The sequence below is a fragment of the Mauremys reevesii genome, linkage group 15, assembly GCF_016161935.1.
Source record: "Mauremys reevesii isolate NIE-2019 linkage group 15, ASM1616193v1, whole genome shotgun sequence".
NCBI lineage: Eukaryota > Metazoa > Chordata > Testudines > Geoemydidae > Mauremys > Mauremys reevesii.
Genome location: NC_052637.1, coordinates 43,147,566 through 43,168,649, shown reverse-complemented (window position 1 = coordinate 43,168,649; position 21,084 = coordinate 43,147,566). Strand labels below are relative to the sequence as shown.

At 59.6% G+C, this 21,084-nt stretch overlaps 1 protein-coding gene across 6 annotated transcripts in view; it reads left to right on the top strand.

Moving 5' to 3' along the window:
- The first annotated feature begins 257 nt into the window (after positions 1-257).
- The window catches only part of CARD14 (caspase recruitment domain family member 14), a 23,950-nt gene continuing 3,123 nt past the window's right edge, over positions 258-21,084 (top strand). Inside the window, exons 1-18 of one of the 6 annotated variants that reach the window (XM_039500845.1) lie at positions 258-443; positions 850-1,042; positions 7,589-7,807; positions 8,597-8,734; positions 9,547-9,872; positions 11,436-11,606; positions 11,794-11,913; positions 12,328-12,453; positions 13,147-13,293; positions 13,948-14,073; positions 14,337-14,473; positions 14,815-14,909; positions 15,386-15,419; positions 16,199-16,388; positions 18,974-19,100; positions 19,403-19,640; positions 20,333-20,396; positions 20,799-20,910. In XM_039500845.1, the coding sequence (XP_039356779.1) occupies positions 985-1,042; positions 7,589-7,807; positions 8,597-8,734; positions 9,547-9,872; positions 11,436-11,606; positions 11,794-11,913; positions 12,328-12,453; positions 13,147-13,293; positions 13,948-14,073; positions 14,337-14,473; positions 14,815-14,909; positions 15,386-15,419; positions 16,199-16,388; positions 18,974-19,100; positions 19,403-19,640; positions 20,333-20,396; positions 20,799-20,910 (2,428 nt within the window). In that variant the 5' untranslated portion in view covers positions 258-443; positions 850-984. Of the gene's footprint in view, positions 444-849; positions 1,043-4,464; positions 4,782-7,588; positions 7,808-8,596; positions 8,735-9,546; positions 9,873-10,894; positions 11,607-11,793; positions 11,914-12,327; positions 12,454-13,146; positions 13,294-13,947; positions 14,074-14,336; positions 14,474-14,814; positions 14,910-15,385; positions 15,498-16,198; positions 16,389-18,973; positions 19,101-19,402; positions 19,645-20,332; positions 20,397-20,798; positions 20,911-21,084 lie in introns of those variants that run through there. The other 5 variants (XM_039500842.1, XM_039500843.1, XM_039500844.1 and 2 more) reach the window with 5 other exon arrangements.

Below are 21,084 nucleotides of genomic sequence, written 5' to 3'. Positions count from 1 at the left end.
CCTGCAGACTACCAAGTTACACACCCCACGTTGTTACACTCGCGGGCCCCGGGCCCTGTCTTCCGGGACACCCGCAGTGTGCACTGGTCCGCTGCCTCCATGGAAGCAGTGCAGCTCAGCTTTCTGTTTTCGCCTCAGTTCAGCACTCTCCTTCGCACTAGGCGCTTAGATGGGGTTATAGTAAAGCCAGATAGGAGTGCATTTCACAAAGCTTGGGATAAAGATTTAAATAAAAGCAAGTGTGAGGGTTTGGCAACGGAAGGTTACAGGTAAAAGATAAACATAAATGCCGTCTGTAGCCCAGGCTTGTTAACGGTTTCCTTTCCTGCCTGGGAAGGTGTTTCTCGCTGAATGGTCCGTTTCTGCAGCGCTTGTCCAGTCCAGAGAGCTGACACACAGAGGGACACTAGGATCAAAAGCCCAGAGGATGCTTCGCTCTGACGGTGAGGAACTGGAATTCATCACTTACGTAAATCCCCCAGCTCACTGCATTCCTGACCCACATCCATCCAGAGTCTGCACTGAACTTTGTGTTGCAGCTGGCAGCACCGTGCATTGATATTTCAAAGCCAAATGTGGATCAGGCTCTAAGCTCCTAATGTCAAGTATCAGAGGGGGAGCCGTGTTAGTCTGGATCTGTAAAAGCAGCAAAGAATCCTGTGGCACCTTATAGACTAACAGACGTTTTGCAGCATGAGCTTTCGTGGGTGAATACATGATGCATGCATCCGACGAAGTGGGTATTCACCCACGAATGCTCATGCTCCAAAACGTCTGTTAGTCTATAAGGTGCCACAGGACTCTTTGCTGCTTTTAAGCTCCTAATGTTTGGCTAAATATTCCCTTAAGCTCTCCCCTGTGCTGTAGGAGCCGTACCGTGGTTCCTGTTCATTTGTCAGAGGAGACATTGTGCTCAGCACAGTGCAGACGGAGAGAAAAACCAGTCCCTACCCCAAGGGCCTTAGAGTCTACAAGACAAACACCATGGGTTGCAGAGGATGGAAGTTGCCGGGACATGGGGTTCTTCGCTGGGAGGGTGAAGGTACAGTGCTGGGTGTGTGTGTGTAATAATGGAGATGAATTTGCATCATGATTTGTAGCTAGGTAATACACATGAGGTCACTGAACTCACAGCAGCCACTGTGCCGTCTGTTCCCAAAATCCTTCCTGTGCAGCCAGTCAACTTCTTGCCATTTGCCCTTGTGCAGAAGCACTAAAGAATGTAAAGAAAACTGACCACCTTTCTCTGGGGCTTCTTGGCTCCCGGCCCTAGCTTTTCAGAGATTATACCCCTGCTGCAGAGTTCTGTTTTCACTCAAAATCCCTAGAGACGGGGTCATAGTATTCTCATACCCGGTCGGAGAGAGGAGAACGCCCCTATTACCTTCGTCCCTCCGATAGGGCGAGGGCAAAGATGGCTCCAGCCAAGCTGTCGGAAATGCTGTACTGAGGTGGGGAAGGGAGGCTGGAGTGAAGCCCAGTGAATCTTTTATTGGCCCAGAGTAAAATCTGCTGCAAAACAGACCTTGTTCCCCAGAAGCAATTCCACTGGACCCTGCCCGGGAGCCCATGCTCCCCAGGTAACAGTCTGTCCTAAATGACTCTGCCAGGGCACGGGGACAGGCAGGACTATTCTGGTCTGTTTTGATGGGAAGATACCGCTAAGAAACACTTGCTCTGGATCCCTTCTGGCAGGTTTCAATGAGCAACTCTAGGTGCCTATGTTATTCTTGGGTCGCTGGCACAGATTCCACCCTGGCATGGTGCCAGATCTTCTTTTGTCTGTCGCAACCCTGGATTTCCAGTAAGTAACTCGACCTGCCCTTCTACGCCATGGAGGAGGAGCAACTCTCGGCAGTTCCAGATGATGCCAAGTGGGATTTCCCCACCTGCCCGGCATTCTTGGTGTCCTGGCAAGTCTGGTTGGAATGGGCTGTCCTCACCCTCACTTGTTCTTCACGATGGGCTGCTTTGGTTAAGCCCATTCTCTACGGCACGGGAGTGAGGGAAACGATTTGCTTCCTGTGCATTGGGCAGTGCTTGGTGCAGTCAGTTTCACTGTGGTGTCGCTGGTCGGATGCACTTCCTGTCTCATGCCATGGCAGTGCGACACCATGGGCAGGCTCTTACCTGGGCTGTTTACCTCCAGCAGCAGCAGAGCTGAGCTGGGTGTGCACAGACCAGCACCAGCCAGCAGGTTGGGTGGTGATGCTCTCCGGCATTGTACATGGCAGCGGGGAGGGGAAGGGGCCGGTAACAGCTGATGCCCCAGAATCCTACGGCAAGGGAGCTCTGCCCCAAAATAGGATTTTTTTGCAAGTAGTCAGTTAAAAAAAAAAAATCACGGGGAGAGTCCCATCCCCGAAGCCGTGTGATGAGATGCTTCCGGCCGTGTCCCAGTAATGCCAGAGGGGGAACGGTGTCGCCTGGGCCAAGTTCAGAGCTTGCTGGATACAAGGGGGACGGGGGTGGGGGTGGGGAAGTCTTTCCCATAGGAATGAGTCTGAGCTGGTGAACAGGCCCATAAGTATGTGTGACACGCACTGTAGCGGAATGGGAGAAGTGGGGACCCCACCTGAAACTCCATTGAGCTGTGACCCTGAACGTAGCCCTGGGAGTCCCGTACGTGGCTGCTGCCCCAGTGCCTGCGGGGCTGGGGCTAGATGAACTGCAGTGTCAGGTGAGGACAGTTGTGGAACCTGGCTGAACTTCCTGTTTTAAAATCCCAGCCAGCGCAGGCCTTGCTGCTGCTCCAGCATCATCTGCCTGCTGTAATCCCTGGGGAGATAACCTGCCATCTGTAACAGGTGCAGCAAAGCCGACGCTCCTGTCCTTAACCCTGGGAGTGCTGCATCTTCCACGCTAACAGCCAGAGGCTCGGTGCTCAAAGAGTTATTTTCTTCCCCACCCTTCCTCGCTTGTGGTGTGCAGCTGGTCGGCAGGCGAGGACGGGGACAGGGACTGAGAGAGCTTCCCCGGCTCTGTTAGCTACACCTCCTGCCTGAGCTGCTGGATCTAGGCATATGAATAGCTCCAGTCTTCCCACCAAGGTGCATCATCCCCACCTGATGCCTGTCGTCCCCGAAGCTCACTTGCCATGGTGCTGCCTATTCTCTTAGCGATGGGAGGTCCAGCACAAGTTCCTTCTCTGCCCTTGACTGATCAAAGCAGTCAAGTCCTCTGCTCATTTCACCCCTGCCCCTCGCTGATAAATTAAACAGCAGCAGTCTTGGGGGGAGGGAGCCGTAGGGGGGCCCCGTTAGCTCTCTGCCATGCTAGACAGGGACTGTTTATCCCTGCTGTTAGTTCCTAATCCAACCTCTATCAGCTTGTCTGGGAGGAAACAAGCTCTGCTTGCTGGCTGCCTCTGAATAGGCAAATGCCTCATCTCCCTTGGAGAACCCAGCCCTCTTGACAAACCTGCTTTGCAGCCGATTGTTCCTCCAGTATCACTTGCTGCCACGGCCCCAGAGCCTAAACACCCAGGGCTCAGCGCGGTCGCGGACACCCAGCTGAGGACAGGTAGGGCTGCCAGCACCTTGGCTTCTGCTTCTGCTCTCTTGGAGCTAAGGTGGGAAGGCGGCTGGTTAACAGGGCCAGTTTGCTCTGAGAGGAGGCTGGGGGCAAAGGTCACAGGGCTTGCAGTGGCTGGAGTGGCAGAGTTGGTCCAGGAGCCAAGGGACACTCCCTTACTGGGGCCAGAGCATCCCACCTGGGAGAAGAGACCCTTCCCCTTCAGTCCCACAGCACTTAACACTGGCAGTGACCCGGGAATTGGGCATCGCTCTCCCATTGTAGGGGGCGTGGGGTGAAATGAAGGCCCGGAGAGGCTGATTTACCCAAGATCAGTCAGTGATTCAGGGGCAGAGCTGAATACAGCTCTGCTGTCCTGGCTCCCAGTCCTGGTGGTCTCGTGCGTTCCAGTGTTCAGGGAACTAACCTCCTTACCTAGCAGCTCCGGCTCGGTGTCTCACTGCGCCGAGATCTCAGGGCTCGCGAGGGGAGAGTCCCTTGGCACCAGTGTCATCCCTGTAGCACCCAGCCTGAGCCACGATCCCTTTGACACTCAGCCCTCCCCGCCGCTTCTGTTCTAACTTGAGCATCTCCAAGCCCATCCCGCCTTGGAGAGCTCGAGCTTGAAGTCTTTAAACCCTGATTTGAGGATGACAGTAACTCGGCCAGAGGCTGGGTGAGGTTCTGTGGCCTGCGCTGTGCCGGGGGTCAGCCTAGATGATCACAAAGGTCCCTTCACAAGTCTGAGAGTTGGAGCCTGCTGATTTCCTGGTTGCCTTGAGGAGACACTGAGTCTTTCCTGCCATGCAGCGCGTCAGCGTTTGACTCCTGCAACGGGTCATTGGGAAACACGGGTCATTGACTAAACATGTTTAAAGGGGTCTGGCTTGGGAGGGGCGGGGGTTGATTGATGTTTGTAAAGTGCTCAGTAAGCCCTGTGTGCAACCCCCGTCCACCTGAGCGTGTGGGCAGGCGCCCAGGTACCGGCACGTCCGTACGTAAGGAGACACTCAGCCGCAGATCATTTGATGTCCTCTCCTCATGACACCCCCAGCCTGAAGACTGCTGGTTGCTGAGCAAAACAAAGGATGACGCCAGGGCCTCTTGGCATGCCTCCTACCAGCTGCTGGGCCCTGGAACCCAGCCTCCAAGGCAGCTGCTGCCAGGAGCTAGCAGAGACTCCCACAGTTATTCCTGGAATGAGGAACCAGGCGGAGGCCAAGTTTGGAGCCCTGCTGCTGCCCTACGGGTGTCTCCCAAGGCCAAGTGTGAGTTTAAAGAGCTAAAGGCCTGGGTGAAAGCAGGGGAGGCCACCTCCTTACGGCTGCTCAGCCCGTGTGGGCATTGCTAGCTTGAAAGGTGCCCTGCACAGGCTAGGGGGAAGGCCGGGTGTGTGCCCCTGCGTGGCCCTGCGAGCTAGTGGGAAGGTCGGGGCTGGCCTGCCCTGGCTTTGCTGGAGGACTGTTTGGGAGCCGCAGGAGATGAGCATTGTGAGCTCTTAACGTTATGCAGAGGCGAGGCGGGGAGGGGGGGGGTCTCTTTTCAGCCTTGTGCTCCTGGGGCACTGAGGGTGAGGCGGCGTCACCAGCGCGTGCAGTGACTGTTCTGGTATCGGGGCGAAGGCCCAGTCATGCGCACGACTGCCAGTAACACCTTTACCTCCAAGTGCTTCACACAGGGGCCTGCCTACAAAAACTCCTCACTCGAATGCCTGGCAGAGCGTGGCTGCCCTCAGCAGCTCCTTTGGACAGGAAGAGAAATGGCCTATTGGCTAGAGCCATGGAGGGAGGCAGGACGTGAGATCTAACTTCTCCTGGCCCTTGCTCTGCACCCTCACGGTCCGGGCACAGCCTCCCCCTTGGCCTGCTCTCCCAGGCCTCCTGCTTTCCCTGCACTGCGCCGCATGGGGCCAAGGAAGCCCTGAGTGGGTCTCTTCCCCCCGCCCCCCTTGGCTCAGCTCTCCCAGGCAGGGAGCAGGGAGCCAGCTCGGAGCAGGGGGCAGTTCCCAGGGTTCAGAGGGGGGTGAGCAGGTTCTGCTTCCTCCACCCTCTCCATCATCCCGCAACGCAGCCCCCGAGGCCTTCGGGGGGGGCCCAGGCTGCCCCAGGGCGAGCGCCTCTGCACCAGCAGCCAGGGCTGGGCTGGGCTCATCGTCCCCCTGGCGGGCACCAGCCCCGGGGCTCCTTGTCTGCCCTGCTACAGGTACCAGCCAAGGCTCCTGTGCTTAAAGGTTTTTGTGTCCCTGCTCCTGAGGAGAAGCGTTTCCCTCCCCCCTGGACTTTGTGCCCCTCTGAGCCCAGGGGACAATCACCAGCTGGGACCCAGCCATGCCCTGGGCGAGGGACCCGCGCACTGGAGCAGCAGCTTCTCTAGCACTGCAGAGCCGTGTTCCTGCTCCGCACGATCCCAGCCCGGCACTGCTGGCTGCAGGAGGGGAAGAGGGAAGCCAGACTGGTGTGTTCGTTCCATCTCCTGTGACCCAGGGGTGGGCAGGGACCTTTCCCCCGGGGGAGCGAGGTGCTCACGGCCTGGGCCGGGGTTGGCTCCCCACCCAGCACATGCAGTGACGCCAGGTCCCCCCAGACAGAGAAGAAACAGGTCAGGTCAGGTTCTTATACTGTGCTTGTTGCTGCAGGAGCTGAGACGAGAGCCCCAGTGGGTCGGGCCCCTGGGAAAGGGCTCAGGGCCCTGGGGCTGAGACCGGGGGTAGGGGGCCATGGGGCGTGAGGACAGGAATGCAGGGTTCTGGTGACGGGCTCAGGGCCCCTTTTCCTGACGCTCCGGGGGATGCTGCTTTTCTCCTTTTAAAGAGCCTCGCTTTCCTCTGGCGTCGCTGCTCCCTCCCTGCTGAAAGTAACTGGGCCAGAACTGCTGGAAAGATGGGAACCGGGGGCAGACCCTTGGGCAGATGAGGATTGCTGGGTATTTTATGGTTATCTGGAGCCTCCCATCTTGACAGGACTAAGAATGGAGGTGCCTTGGGGCTGGGGCCGGGACTGTGCCCGCCTCCCCGGTTTATAGATAGGGATGAGCCTGCAGTTGGCTCTAATCATAGCCAATAGGCTATCCAGTGCTGTGCAGCCTGTGCATGTCAGAATCACTTCACCTGCCGCTGGCAGGCAGCTGCCTCTGGGGTGGTGCATGGTAGCTGCTACACACTGCAGAGCAGCAGTGCATCACTGGAATTATCAGTAATGTTAGAAATGATTAATATTAACATGGGAACCCACCAGACACTAATTTAACCACAAACGCCTTAAAGTTCAAAGGCCAAATGGTATTTTATACAATTACTCTAGCCCTGCCCACGAGCCTAAAAAGCAGCAGTCCCTACACCCAGCCCCAGTAACAGTGTGCACAGGCGTGTGCTCAGTGTGCTGACAAACAGGCTGACTTAGGGAAAACCGTCCCATCCTGGCGTGCTCCAGCACAAACCCCCCCCCAGATTCCGAACGCGTTTTATACCCTTCAGCGAACAAATGCTGCCACAGCCCATTGCCACGTTAGCCAACAACCAGCTCCAGTTCCAATTTCAGTCCAGATTTACACCCTTCTTCTCCCAAGACCTTTTCTCCTTATCTCTGCCCCTCCTTCTTGCCGACCAACAGCTTTGCACCGCACCTGGTTAACATGGGCTTTACGGGTCAGATAAGGCTGGTGGGGGGGTGGGAAGGGCCGTGCTGGCTCATTTTAAGACAGATTCTTTTTGTCTTGTTTAAAACCATCTGTGGTCACCCCTGCCAGTCAGAGGCCTTCCTTTTAGAACCTTCCTCTTCTCTCTTTAGTCAGTCTTTGACCCAGACGTCCTTCCTTCGTCATTCCTTCTGGCCTTAGATCTCGCCATCGTCAAGGCTTCCTGCCATGTGCAACACAGAGATTCACGCTAACCCTAATTCTCCAGTTCCATAGTTATTCCACATTGTCCCAAATCACCATGAAGAATCTTGTCTTCCCAGCGACCGCTGATAGGTAACCCGTACTGTGCCGTCCAGGGCTGGGCCTGGTCTTTCACCACCATCTCTCTTCTCTTCCTCCCGCTTTTCTCTCACCTCCATCCCTCCTCTGCCCCTGGTAGGCCCTGCTATGGCAGCCTCTTGCCAGGCAGACACGGAGCTCCGGGACCTGGATGAGGAGCAGCTCTGGGAGATTCTGGAGAGCCATCGCTACCGGATCGTGCGCAGCACCTGCCCGAACCGGCTTACCCCCTACCTGCGCCAGGCCAAGGTCCTGGACCAGCTGGATGAGGAGGAGGTTCTGCATGGCCCCCAGTTCACCAACAGCGCCATGAGAGTGGGTGAGTGTCCGGGACAAGGGCTCTTCCCCGAGGGCCCATGTCACTGCCGCGGCCTGAGGGCCCCATCTTGGAGCTGCTGCTTGTGGACAAGGGCTGGCTGGGATCCCCTCCAGAGCTGCTAAGCGCTGACCCTTACCCCGCGGCTCAGACCGGCCGTTCCTGCATGTGCCACCTCTTCCAGCTTCCCACGGGGAGCAAGAGGCTGGGGCCAGCCCTGGGACCTGGGGCTGCTGCCTGGCAGTGCACTTCCCGCAGCACGGGGCTTGCGGAGAGGCCGCCTGGGTGCACAACGGTGCCTGCTGCCCTCACATATTGCCAGCAGCCCCCGTGCGGCGCCCCAGGGTGTTACCTCTCGCCCCGGCAGGCAGCGCTGGGGACAAGGCTCTCGGCCTGGTCCATGTTTACACACATTCCCCGTTTCTGGGGAGCTCACAGCTTGCTCTGCTGTATCTTGCTATGGAGACGTGCCCGGCTGGTGCCTGCGGGCAGACCTGGGATGAGAATCCTCCCCCCCCCAGCCCCACCCATGTGCACCTGGCCTCAATCTATTACTTTTGTTTCTCTTTACGCTGTGTCAGGTGACTAATGAACGTGGGCCGCGCAGAGCGGGTTTGATACAGACCTGGGGAGAGCTGCAGAGCCAGGCAGGGCCATTGGCCCAGCCAGGCACCCGCCGGAGCCGAAAACGGGGCCTGTGCGGGGATGTGTCCCCACATCTGGCTCCAGGGGCACTCTGGGTCCTGCTAGGCCTGTGGTCAGCGGGCCTGTGTTTTCCTAACCCATCTCTAGGTCACATGTTGGATCTTCTGAAAACCCGGGGGAAGAACGGAGCCCTGGCCTTCCTGGAAAGCCTGAAACTTCACAACCCCGACACCTACACCCTGATAACTGGCCTGGAACCCTCCATTGACCTCAACAACTTCAGTGGTAAGTCGGCCCCCACTGCCAGAGCTGTCTCTGAGCCAGGCCAGCTGTGAGGGGAACCCCCAGCCACGAGCCCTCACTGCAGGGCAGCACGAGAGGACAGCGTGAGACTGTTTCCTAACTCGCTAGTTGCTATTGTTCTGCCCGGGTCCGGGGACTGGAGCTGGGTCGTTCCACCAGCGCGTGGCAGTCGTGATTACGACATTGCTGGAACACAGGCCACAATCTCGCCATGTGGAGGGCATGAGGTGGAATACCGGGGAGGAGCTGTAACCTGTGTCCATAAAATGCCCTGGCTACTATTGCAATGCTACTGGCAGAGCAAACTGGCCCCAGCCCACGGACCAGGGCAGAGCCGAGGGGTGAGCTATGGGCGTCTCTGGGACAGGCACCGTCAGTTCATTACACGCACGGACAGCACCCAGCACGACGGGGCACCAAGCCTTGAGTGAGGCCTGTAGGCTCTACCACAGCAAAAATCATCGACGACAACGTTCCACGGCCATCGTAAATCACCTTGCTTATCCGCTAGGGAAGGGACGTCCCTCCGCTCTCCCTGCCCTGGGGAGCACCGGGGAGGGGACGGGCAGAGCCCTGGGAGGGCATTGGGCTGCCTCTAGGAAGTGGGAGCGCCTGTGAAATGTATACAGCGACTAGTGAGCTGGGGCCCTGTCCCTGCTGCTGATCCGGGGTGAGCAGGGGGCTGGGGCTCAGAGCCTGCTCGGAAGCGCTTGGCATGCAGGACTCTAGAGCATGGGCTGGGGAGGGCTCTCAGCTGATTCGTGCAGGCCGGAGCTGATCTCCCCTCACCGCAGGCCTGATTGAGACCTCCAAGCTGACCGAGTGCCTGGCAAAGGCCGTGAACAGCTTGCAGGAGGAGCTGACCCAGGAGAAGCACCAGAAGGTGTCTCTGCTGCACCACTGCCGCCAGCTGAAGGACCACGTGTCCCAGCTGGAGGCCCAGAACAAGTGTCTGCGGGGCATCGAGGCTGAGCACAACCGCATGAAGCGGGAGGTCAGCTCCCACTTCCACGAGGTGCTGAAGCTGAAGGACGAGATGTACAACCTGTCCATGCACTACACCAACGCCCTGCAGGAGAAGGACCTGGCCATCACGCGGAGCCAGGGCCTGCAAGAGGAGGTGAGTACAACCCCGGGCCTCGGGGACGTCGTCACAGCACCAGTGCCCAGGGCAGCACGTGCCTGCCATGGACGTCCCACCAGGGACGTCTGGCCCCGCTGGCTGGGTTCGCTTCTCACCCAACAGCCCTTACTGCTATCCGGCCCTCAGTGCCCTTCCTCCCCCAGGACTGGCACATCGACTGCCCCCAACAGTCCTGCAGCTCAATAGCTGGCTTCCCTGAAGGGGGTGGGCCCGGCGGGCCGGGGTGCTGGGGTAGGGAACCCCCTGGGGCCTGTAGGGCTCATCCTCGTTAACTCCAGGTTGTGAGTTTCTGTCGGTCTCAGTATCCAGACCCAGTCGTCCCCTTCGTACCAGAGCCCCTGCCAAGCCATTCACGACAGCACAGCGTATGCCTCCTTGTCCCCCAGGGACCTAGCAGGCAGGGCTGGCGGGATCCTAGATCTCCATCCCCAGCCTGTCGAGTGCTGCCTGAGAGGACAGATGGGCCAGCAGCCCGGGCCATGCACACTCTGCCCCATCTCTGTGGTGTATGAGGAAGGCCTGGGGGCAGTGGATGCACCATACGAGGGTGACACTGACTTGCCCACCCAGGCCCCCAGAGGGTGTGAACTGGGATTCCCTTTTCTCCTTGCCTGGGTGCATTGTAGGGGTTCAGTCACTCTGCTCTGGCTCCCAGGGGTCCAGGTGGAGCATGTTCCTTACTGGCATTCCACAGGTGGCTCTTGGATGTGTTGGACCTTTCACATGAGTTACACCTTCGATCCTTGGGAAATTAATACAAAATTGAACAAAGCAAAAGGGCTGGGCTTTCGCTCCCCCACTAGGGTTCACAACCCTCCAGGATTGTCTTGGAGCCTCCAGGAATTAAAGAACAACCTTTAATTAGAGACTATGTCATGTGATGAAACCTCCAGGAATACATCCAACCAAAACTGGCAAGCCTCCCCCAGAGTGGTGCCAAGGGCCCTTCAAACAGTCTGGAGAGGTGGGATCCCCCGACTATGTTCTGCTCATCGAATCTGAAATCACCTTAGTAACAGAAGTGCTGACAAACCCCCAAGGAGTTGTGTTGACATTTCTGGCTCAGAGTTGAGAATTGTTTTTCGTCCCTGCATCAGCACTTTATAAACATGTCCCATGTCCAAGAGAGAAGACAGCCGTCTAGAACAAAGGGTGGGGTACATGCTCTAAAATGAAGTAGGGTAGGGCTGTGTTCTAGAGTGAATGATCTCGTCTCTGTTACAGAGCTAATCTAGAATCCTGGGTTCTAGAGCAAGCCGTGTGCCACATTCTAGAACACGGTCCCACGTTCCAAAGTCATGGTCGGGGGGTTCTGTTCTAGAGCAAAACAGACCAATCTCATCCTTTCAGCAGTCTTCTCAGCTCGGTGTAAACACTCAAGTCGGGGTTCTAGAACATGGCCCACAGTTGTGTTCCCAAAAAAGGCAGCCGTTCCCACTCTAGATGCTGGGTTCTAGATTAAACGCCGGGCGTAGTGTAGCTGGCACGACGCAGCTGAGTGTAACGTTAGGGACCTGTGCTCTCTTTGTCCTCTGGCAGCTGTATCTGATGAAGCAGGAGCTGCAGCGAGCCAGGGTGGAGTCTTACTGTGAGAGGGAGAGGTCCCTGCGCATGCCCAGTGATCTGCAGCCACAGGCGGATGAGCTGCTGCAGCTGAGGGAGGAAAACGAGAAGCTCCGGTCACTGGTGGTGCTGGAGACTTTCAGCCTGGTAAAGCCTCCCCCTTCCCAACTCCCTCCTGTGGACAGTCCGAGAGCCACGGGGTGCCTGGTGGGACCAGGGTTTGCTGGGGAGGCAGATCCCCTAGTTCTAGCCGGGATGCACAAAGCTGCCTGGGCAGCAGCCTCGTTCGTGACCTTGGGGTGGCCCCGCTAACCAGTTGGTGTTGCTTGGCCAGGTGCAGAAGGATATCCTGGAGCAGAACCTGGATGAGGCTCTGGAGGGCAAACAGGAGCTCCTTGATCGAATCCACTCACTGAGGGACCAGGCAGTGATCGCTGAGAATCAGCGCAAGCAGGTCAGAGCTGCCAGGCCTGAGGAACTGGGGTACTTATTGGTAACAGGTGCTGGAGGGGGGAGGAATCACGCCTAAAACGAGGAGTGGATCAACGACAAACCCAAGGTTTATGGAGCAGAGCAGTGTCTCACAACCTCCTTCTCCACACCATGGGGTGTCGTCTTCTGGCTGGCCTTCCTAGCCTAATGCCTGGCCCCACTAACCACATGGGTGAAAGTCCTGCCTCACCACACAGCATGGAAATCTGGCCAAGCTTCCCTATGCAGGAGGGATTTTTTGTGGAGTGTGGGTAACCTTGGGAGACCAGATCCAGGATCTGTCTCCCTCAGGGCTGGACAAGTGTTCTTGGGGGCTTTCACCTGTCCCCTTTGCTGACTCCCTGCTGCCCGCTTGACTCTCTGTGTCTCCCTTCAGTATTGGGAGGAGAAGGAGCACACCCTGATTGAGTGCCACAAAATGAAGGTGGAGTGTGAGATCTACAAGGAGAAAATCAGTGCCTTGCAGGGGCAAGTGGCCGAGCTGCAGAAGGAGCGAGATCAGGTACCCAGGGGTCCCTGCCTGGCTGGCTGCATGTATATCCCCTGCTCAGGGGGTGTCTCCCTCTGGGTCTGCCCACTACACAGCTGGGCTCCTTAGCTCAAGCTGTAGTGGCTGGTGCTGTCAGCGCTGCAGGTCCCTGGTTCAGACCCTGGTGCTGAATAAGGCGGCTGCACGCGCACAGGCTGATTTTGGGGGTGTCATGCAGGGGGTCAGACCACATGGTCCCAGTGGTCTTTGCTGGCCTTGGGATTGATCAATCCACAGTGAATGGAGATTCTGCAGCTCGCTGGGCTTGTGGCTGTTTGGAGCCCAGTGGCCACGAGGCCTCTCCCTCGTGCCGTGGGGCTGTGCTTCAGCTGGCTAGCCCGGGTGCCCGTTGTTTGTAGCTATGGCCTCCTTCCCCTTCCCCCATCTCTCCGTGAAGTCACAGAATCACAGATTATTAGGGTTGGAAGGGACAACCCCCTGCTCAAAGCAGGACCAATCCCCACTTTCCTAAATGGCCCCCTCAAGGATTGAACTCACATCCGTGGGTTTAGCAGGCCAATGCTCGTGCAGCCCTGAGCCGGTCTCTCGCGCTCTCTGCCCTGACTACACCGTCAGTGTCTGCCCCTCTGCCCCGGCTGTGCCTCGCCCAGGGATCACCGGCACTTTGCTCCAAACCTCCCGTCCCTGACGTGTTTGTCCCCCCAGGCATACGGCGCGAGGGACGCGGCCCAGCTGGAGATCTCCCAGAACCTGCTGGAGAAGGATTCCCTCCGCAGGAAAGTGTTTGAGCTGACGGACCAGATCTGTGAGCTGAGGAAGCAGCAGGCAGAGCTGGGCAGCAGGGTGCACGGGGTGAGAGGCTGGGGCCCTGGCACAGCAGCTGGTCCTATGCCCATCCCAGAGGCCAGATCACAGCTTTTTGGCCACCAGCCAAGACCCCCGCAGGAGATGGGCACAAGCTGGGATCCCCATGTCAGCCCGTCTGGTAACACCTGTCCTGCACCCTCTTCCTGCCTGGGAAGCGGCCCTCATGGGCGGTGGGTGAATAACAGGCTTGGGGAGGCTAGCCCCTGGCCTGGCCCACCCCTTCCACCTGAGGCCCCACCCCCTGCCGCCCCACTTCCACCCCCAAGCACCCCCTTGCCATGGGTCACCCGGGTGCCTCCAGCCCCAGCCCCGGAGCACTGGGCCGGCGGGCAGGCAGTGCGTAGCCCTGCCCCCTGAGCACCCAGCGGATGGCATGCGGCGTCCCGCTCAGCCCAGGAGCACTCGGTTGTGTGGCTCCAGCACAGGGGGTCCCCCCAGCGCTGGGCAGCCCCGTCCCAGCTGCCCTATCTCCAGCCGCCGCAGGCTTCCCTTCCCAGAGGAGGAGCAGCCTGCCTGGGCAGCAGGAGGGGGCCTTGGGGCGGAGCGTGGGCAGGGCCACGTGGGGCTGTTTGGGGAGGCACAGCCGCCCATGGCCGCCCTCTCTGACCCCATTCTCTGTGCCGTTTGCTTGCTCGGCAGGTGAAGGGGGACAGTCTCGCTAGCCTGGAGCCGGAGGAGCAGTGGCCAAAGAGGAAGCAGCGGCTGGTGCGCATGCATGCCATCTGCCCCGGGGACGAGAGCCAGGGCAGCCTCAGTGTGTCCGAGGTGCGGGACCCTTCTTGCCGTCCCCAGCCCCTTGTCTTCCCACGCAGCCCTGGGGAGGCTCCTTTCCCCCCGGCAGTTCCCCTCGCGGCATGATGACAGCCAGAGGGCAGGGCCCACCAAGCCCTACTGCTGAGGGGAGGGCAGGACCTGCCTTGTTCTGGCCACAGCTCCGTGGGCATGAGCCTGGCACGTGGGGCACGGGCGTGGGAATGAACAGCGAGGTTAGCAATGGCCAGCCACGCTAATGGCTCCCTCCCTTGCAGCTGTGCTCAGATTTCAGCGTGAGGACGAGCCACGAGCTGCCAGAGAGCTTCCGGTCGTGCAGCCCCATCCCGCCCTGTAAGCTCTCCCTGCAGAGGAGAGCCACGCAGGAGTGCCTAGAGAGCTCCCTCTCCACGAGGTACTTCCCCATCTCTTCCAGCCTCTGCAGGGTGGCACCATCGCCTGGTACACGCCGCAGCCCTGGTTTGCACTGCTCCTAGCAGCACGCCGCTTGCTGGGTGGGGCGTGGGGCACAGGGTTGCTCATGCTGCAGGGCCTTCTGCTTGGCATTGCCCCCATGCGCCAGGCTATATGTTCCGTTAACCACTAGCCAGGGCTGTTTGAAACCAGCCTGCTCGGGCCGCGCGGCTCCCCGTCTCTCCAGCTGTGCACCTGGGTAGCGGGATGCTGTGGGAGGGGCACGTTCTTCGCTTGTGCACAAGCTGACCTGCCTCGTCCCCCCTCTCCTGTCCCCTGCAGCAGCTCCCAGGAGTTCCTGGAGGTGGATTTCAGTCTCATGGCAGGGGAGAAGGCGGAGTCGTCCGACTTGGAGTATGAGATGGTGGAGAAGGACGGTGGGTGTTTCCTTTCCCTACTGGCAACAAGCCGCTGAGAGCAAACTCTGTTGTCTGTTTGCATCACCCGGGGCATGACCCAAGTGCCTTGATTCTATGGGGAGCTGAGGGTCTCGTGACTTCGCCCTGTCTGTCACCCCAGCCCTTCCCCCCACTGATGCACTAATAGGGCCACCATGACCCGAAGTCTGGGATCCTCTGCTGCAGAGCAGGCCCTCCCAGCCCAGGTGCCATCACCACAAGGGGCCCGGCAGATGGATGCAGGTGGCTCCGGGGGCTGTATCTGTGCTGGGTGACAGCTGATCTCTGGGCTCACCAGCCAAATGTGTGTGGTGCTAGCAATGGACCCTGCTTCCTGCCCAGGCTGCCAGCCACAGAGAGGTGCGGGGGGAGGGGAGCTACTGAGGGAAGGGGCCTCTTCATCCTCCGTTGCTTGTGCCTTTGCCTCCACTGGTTCAAACTGTCCTTCATTTCAGAGGGCAATGCCCGGCCGCTCGCCTTAGACGAGAGGTACGTCGCGCTGCCCGCGGATTTCTGTCCCCCATTAGGGAGCGCTCTGTGCCCTACAGGAGCCTGGCATAAAGCAGGGTGAGGGCCTCATCTCTGGGATCCTGGTGAGAACTCCTAGGCCTCCAGCTCCGAGGACGCAGCTGTCCCTGGGCAGAGCTGTTTGTTTTCTCACACTGAGCTCTCCTCCAGCAGCTCTGGGGTAGAAATCCAGGAGTGCTGCTCTCCCTCTGTTCAGCAGAGGGTCTGCTGCTGCCTTTCATCCAGTTCAAAGCGGACTAGATCGCGGGGCTCTGACAAACTGTAAGTGCACGTCAGCTGGGTGCACACGAGCCGCCAGACCAAGCACGCAGGCTAATGCGGGGAGATTCACGCCCAAGCTTGCTGCGGTCCCATTGTTCCTGAGCGAGGACTGGCGAAGGCAGGAATCCCATAGTCACTTGGCCGCTGCCCACGGGCCACACCCACCTCTCCTCCACACATAGCCACGCCACTGACAGAGGGGGGGTGGGGGCTGACCCCCGGCAAACCTTGGCACCTATGAAGCTTTGCCTCTGGCTATCGCTGGTTCCTTGCTACACCTTGCCCTGTGTTTAGCACGGGGGGGGGGGGTAGCTGAGCTTCCAGGGTCACCTCTTGCGATAGCAGCTGGGCCCTTAGTGTGAACCCCCGACAAGGTAGTAACCGTGGGGGAAGTGGGGTAGTGCAGGGTGGAGGAGGGCTTGCTTGGAACTGGCTCTGTTTCCGCTGCCTCACATGAAGTGTCTCCCTTCCCTCCCCAGCACACCCATTCGCCGGCGGCCCGCACGGCGGATCCTGAGCCGCATCACCACCATTGCCTTCCACGGCAATGCCCTGCTGGAGCAGATCAGCATCATCGGAGGCAACCAGACGGGCATCTTCATTCACAGGGTCACTCCCGGCTCAGTTGCAGACGAGATGTCTCTGTCCCCAGGCAATCAGATCATGGTGGTAAGGGGCTTGACGTCGCCTCTCTGCCTGTCTGTGCCCGCCCACCCACCCGCCCCGTATCTCTCCCTTTCAGCCTGTCTGTGCCCGCCCCATATCTCTCCCTGTCAGCCTGTGTCTGTGCCCACCCACCCTGTATCTCTCCCTCTCTGCCTGTGTCTGTGCCCACCTGCCCCGTATCTCTCCCTCTCAGCCTGTCTGTGCCCACCCGCCTCGTATCTCTCCCTCTCAGCCTGTCTGTGCCCACCTGTCCCGTATCTCTCCCTCTCAGCCTGTCTGTGCCAGCCCACCTGCCCCATATCTCTCCCTCTCAGCCTGTCTGTGCCCACCCGCCCGCCCCGTATCTCTCCCTCTCAGCCTGTCTGTGCCCACCCACCCACCCGTATCTCTCCCTCGCCGCCGGTCTGTGCCCCGCCGCCCCGGATCTCGCCCTCACAGCCTGTCTGTGCCCACCTGCCCCGTATCTCTCCCTCTCTGCCTGTGTCTGTGCCCACCCGCCCCGTATCTCTCCCTCTCAGCCTGTGTCTGTGCCTGCCCGCCCCGTATCTCTCCCTCTCAGCCTGTGTCTGTGCCCACCTGCCCCCGTCTCTCCTCCTCTCTGTGTCTGTGCCCGCCCGCCCGTATCTCTCCCTCTCAGCCTGTCTGTGTGCCCCCCCCCCGCCCCTATCTCCCCTCTCAGCCTGTCTGTGCCCTCTCAGCCTGTCTGTGCCCACCTGCCCCGTATCTCTCCCTCTCAGCCTGTGTCTGTGCCCACCTGCCCCGTATCTCTCCCTCTCTGCCTGTGTCTGTGCCCGCCCGCCCCGTATCTCTCCCTCTCAGCCTGTCTGTGCCTGCCCGCCCGTATCTCTCCCTCTCTGCCTGTGTCTGTGCCTGCCCGCCCCGTATCTCTTCCTCTCAGCCTGTCTGTGCCCACCCACCCACCCCGTATCTCTCCCTCTCGGCCTGTCTGTGCCCGCCCGCCCTGCATCTCTCCCTCTCAGCCTGTGTCTGTGCCCACCCGCCCGTATCTCTCCCTCTCAGCCTGTCTGTGCCCACCCACCCCGTATCTCTCCCTCTCAGCCTGTGTCTGTGCCCGCCCTCCCCGTATCTCTCCCTCTCAGCCTGTCTCTCCTTATTCCCTCACACTTGTCTGCAGTCACATCGCCCTGAACTAAGGCCCAGAACGAATGCCCTGGCCTGGCATCCCCCGGGCACTGAGTTGTTGTAACTGTTGCTCTTCAGATGAGCGGCCAAGCAAGGTCCTGACTGATGGGCTCTCGCTAGACCCCAGCGGGTGCCTGGTGTCCTGGCTGAATTCCAGCTCAGACGGCCACGCTCCCAGACTCAGAAAGACGTAGGGCTGGAAGAACCCTCAGGAGCCATGTAGTGAGGCAGGGCCAGGGTCACCTCACCCATCCCTGCAGGGGTCTGGCTAACCTGTTCTGACAAACCTCCAATGACAGGAGCTCCTCAGCCTCCCTTGGAAGCCGGTGCCAGTGCTGAGCTGTCCTTAGAGCTGGAGTCTTTCCCAACAGCCAACCTAACTCTCCCTTGCTGCAGATTAAGCGAATTACTCCGTGTCCTACTTGCAGTGGCCAAGGAGAGCAGTCGATCCCTTTCTCTGCCACACAGCCCTTAACACAGCTGCAGACTGGTATCAGGGCCCCCCCGGCTTCTTTTCTCAGGACTAAACAAGCCCAGGGTTTTCACCTTTCCTCATAGGTCAGCCTCATAGGTCAGTTGCTCTCCTCTGGGCTCTCTCCAGTTTGTCCACGTTTCTTAAAGCGAGATGTCCAGAGCTGGACCCAGCACTCCAGCCGAGGTCTCCCCATTCGTCCTCTCTCACGTGCCCTGCGGTTCCGATGCAGCAAGGAGATCGCTTTCCACTCTTGCCCTAAGGAGCTGGGTCGTGCTGCTGGGCAGCTGCCAAGTTCCCCTCCTGGCAGGGACTGCTCCAGGCCCCAGCACGCCAAGCGTGTCCCGGGAGGTGCTCTGCTGGTCGCCGCAAGGGCAGCAGGCAGGGTGCCTTCGGTGGCATGCCTGCGGAGGGGCCGCTGGTCCCGCGGCTTCGACGGACCTCCCGCAGGCGTGCTGCCGAATCCGCGGGACTGGGGACCTCCCGCAGGCAAGCCGCTGAAGGCAGCCTGCCTGCCGTGCTTGGGGCGGCACAATACCGAGAGCCACCCCTGCCTCCTGGGGTGGCTGCATTTTGGTGGGGGGAAGCAAGTGTGATATGCCAGAAGCTCGCAAGTGCCTGTTCACTGCGCCTGAGGGGCTGGTGTCCAGACCCCAGCTACCAGACTGATTGGACCCCGTATATCTGCTGCCTGCCTTGCAGCTGGGCTGCCTTGTGCCTAATGGCACTGGCTGCATGCAAGTGTCCTGCTGGCCCAGTTGTCCTTCCAATTCACTCCTGAATAGCCAGGTCTCTGCTTCCACCCCTCATGACCCTGCGTCCCCGGCCCCACCGCTCCGGGGAGCTGGGGAGCAGATGGGGAGAGTTCATTCTCCCCGAATGTGCGTCTCTCCCGGACGGGGCTGCGGGCCCCCAGGTGAGCGGTCTCTTTGCTGAGCCCACCTTGTCTCGCTGCACCTGCTGCCCCCTGCAGGTGGATTATGAAGTCACAGACCCAGCATTCAAGGCCATCCTGGAAGATGCAACCCTGGAGGAGGCACTTTGGGTCCTGAGGAGGGTGAATGGCTTCTGCTGCCTGTCTGTCAGAATGAACATGGAGGGTAAGTCCCTCTCGTGCCCTCCTCAGACTGCATCCATCCACCCTCGCTGGCTCCTCCAGCCACGTGCAGTGGGGAAGGGCTGCAGCCTTCTGCCAAGGGGCCCCTGGAGGCAACTGCTGCTCATTGGCACATCCCCCTCCCATCTCCCTGCTTCAGTCCCCTGCACGGTCCACCCCGTGATCCCTTCCAGTCTGCCCCAGTCCCTCCTGCTGCATCCGCACGTCCTCCCAGACCCACTGCATCCCCTCCTCGCTGCACACTCCCCTGCCCCCGCCCTGCTGCCCTCCTCTCTTGCTCTCCAGGTTACAAGAGGCTGGTGACTGACCTAGAGAACAAGGTGGTGACCTCGGGTGATTCGTTCTACATCCGGGCCAACCTGGCCCTGGAAGGGAAGGCAGCGGGGGAGCTGCCGGTGCAGTGCAATGACATCCTCCATGTCACAGACACCGTGTTCCAGGGCGAGAGCCAGTGGAGTGCCTGCCGGGTGAATCCCTACAGCATGAAGGACATGGATGCAGGCATCGTCCCCAACTACTACCAGTGAGTGGCCTGTGCAGCTGTGCCGGGGGCAGCCTGCTCCTAGAGCTGCTGCCTGCACAATCCCCTTCATGCAGCACAGTCCTGCCAGGGAGTGGCATGGTCCCATGCAGCAAAGAGCATTTCCCTGGCCTGGCACAGCCGCTGACAGTGACAGATGTGCCCATGTGGTACCAGCCTAGCACGGCTTTTGATAGCTCAGGCAAGGCTGGGCACAGCTCCTCTTGGGCATTGCAAGGTGTGGCACAGGCCCCAGATAATGTACCTCCCCCTGCCCCCCAGCCTCCACCCACAAGAGCAGGGGCATCCTGGGCTCATCAGACAGACGTGTCCCAGCACTGGGGGGCTGCAGCCCATCGAAACCTCCAAGATGCCTGCAGTCTTGTCCCCCAGATTAATATTCCTGCTGCTTTTGCAGCGGCCTCAGGGTATTTAGTGCCCCTTTCTGGCATGGCACAGACAGGCCCATGTTCTGCCAGGCTCCTTTCCAGCCCAGGCAGCTTTCTGCTTGTGTCCTGGACTCTTTGATGCTTTTCTTTGGCTCCAAGTCAGTGGCCCTTTTATGGCCTTGAGTTTGTGGCTGCAGGAGCCCGGCCTGCATGGGAAGGGTTCGCTGGCTGAGATACCTGCCCCCTTGCCTGGGGCTAGCTAATCCCATCTCTAACAAACCACGCTCTGCTTCTCCTGCTCTCTAGGGCTCAGCAACGGCTCATCGGCCTTATCCGGGACATGGCCCAGCAGACCATGTCTGCTCGTAAGGTAACAGAACTTTCGGCGCAGGGGACCTGGCCTGGAGGCCTGTGTGTCCAGAATCCCTGGGGAGATATTCCCTTTCTGTGCCCTGGCCTCTGAGCAGGGCCCTGCAGCCATGGGAGAGGGGAATGGAACAGGCGTCTCAGCACTGAACGCCATGTTGTGGGCTTGGGGCAGCCCAGGAGTGGAGGTTCATTCTGCACGGTGGGCTGGGTGGTATCCAGGGGGCCGTCACTTGGCATACGGTGAACAACCATTTGGTGCATCCGTCAGACCAGTTTACAGGAAGTCAGACAGCTGCTGAACGTTGGCTGAGCCGGTGTCAGGGCTGGCACCTCACCGGTGGTGGGAGGGGGCTGCCCTGCCTCCCTGGGGTCTAACTCAAGGCCTCTCCTCTCTCACCTGCAGGCTTCAGGGGGGCAGCCAAAGCTGGTGCGGATCATCAGCACAGACAAGAGCAAGATCAACCCTCTGTGGTCGTCCATCGACTGTAACGTCTACGATCCCAGCAAGGCGGACGGTGCGTTCAGTTAGCTAGAGCTGTGGGAGAGCCCAGAGCCTGCCTCCTGGGGCCAGCGCTAGCCCCCCTAGAAATCCAGCCGAGAGCCACCAGGCGGCTGATGAACAAGGGCACAGGCTAGATGGTTCTTGCTGTTGCACTCAGCTGGGTTCAGGGCTCCACAGTGCTGCCCGC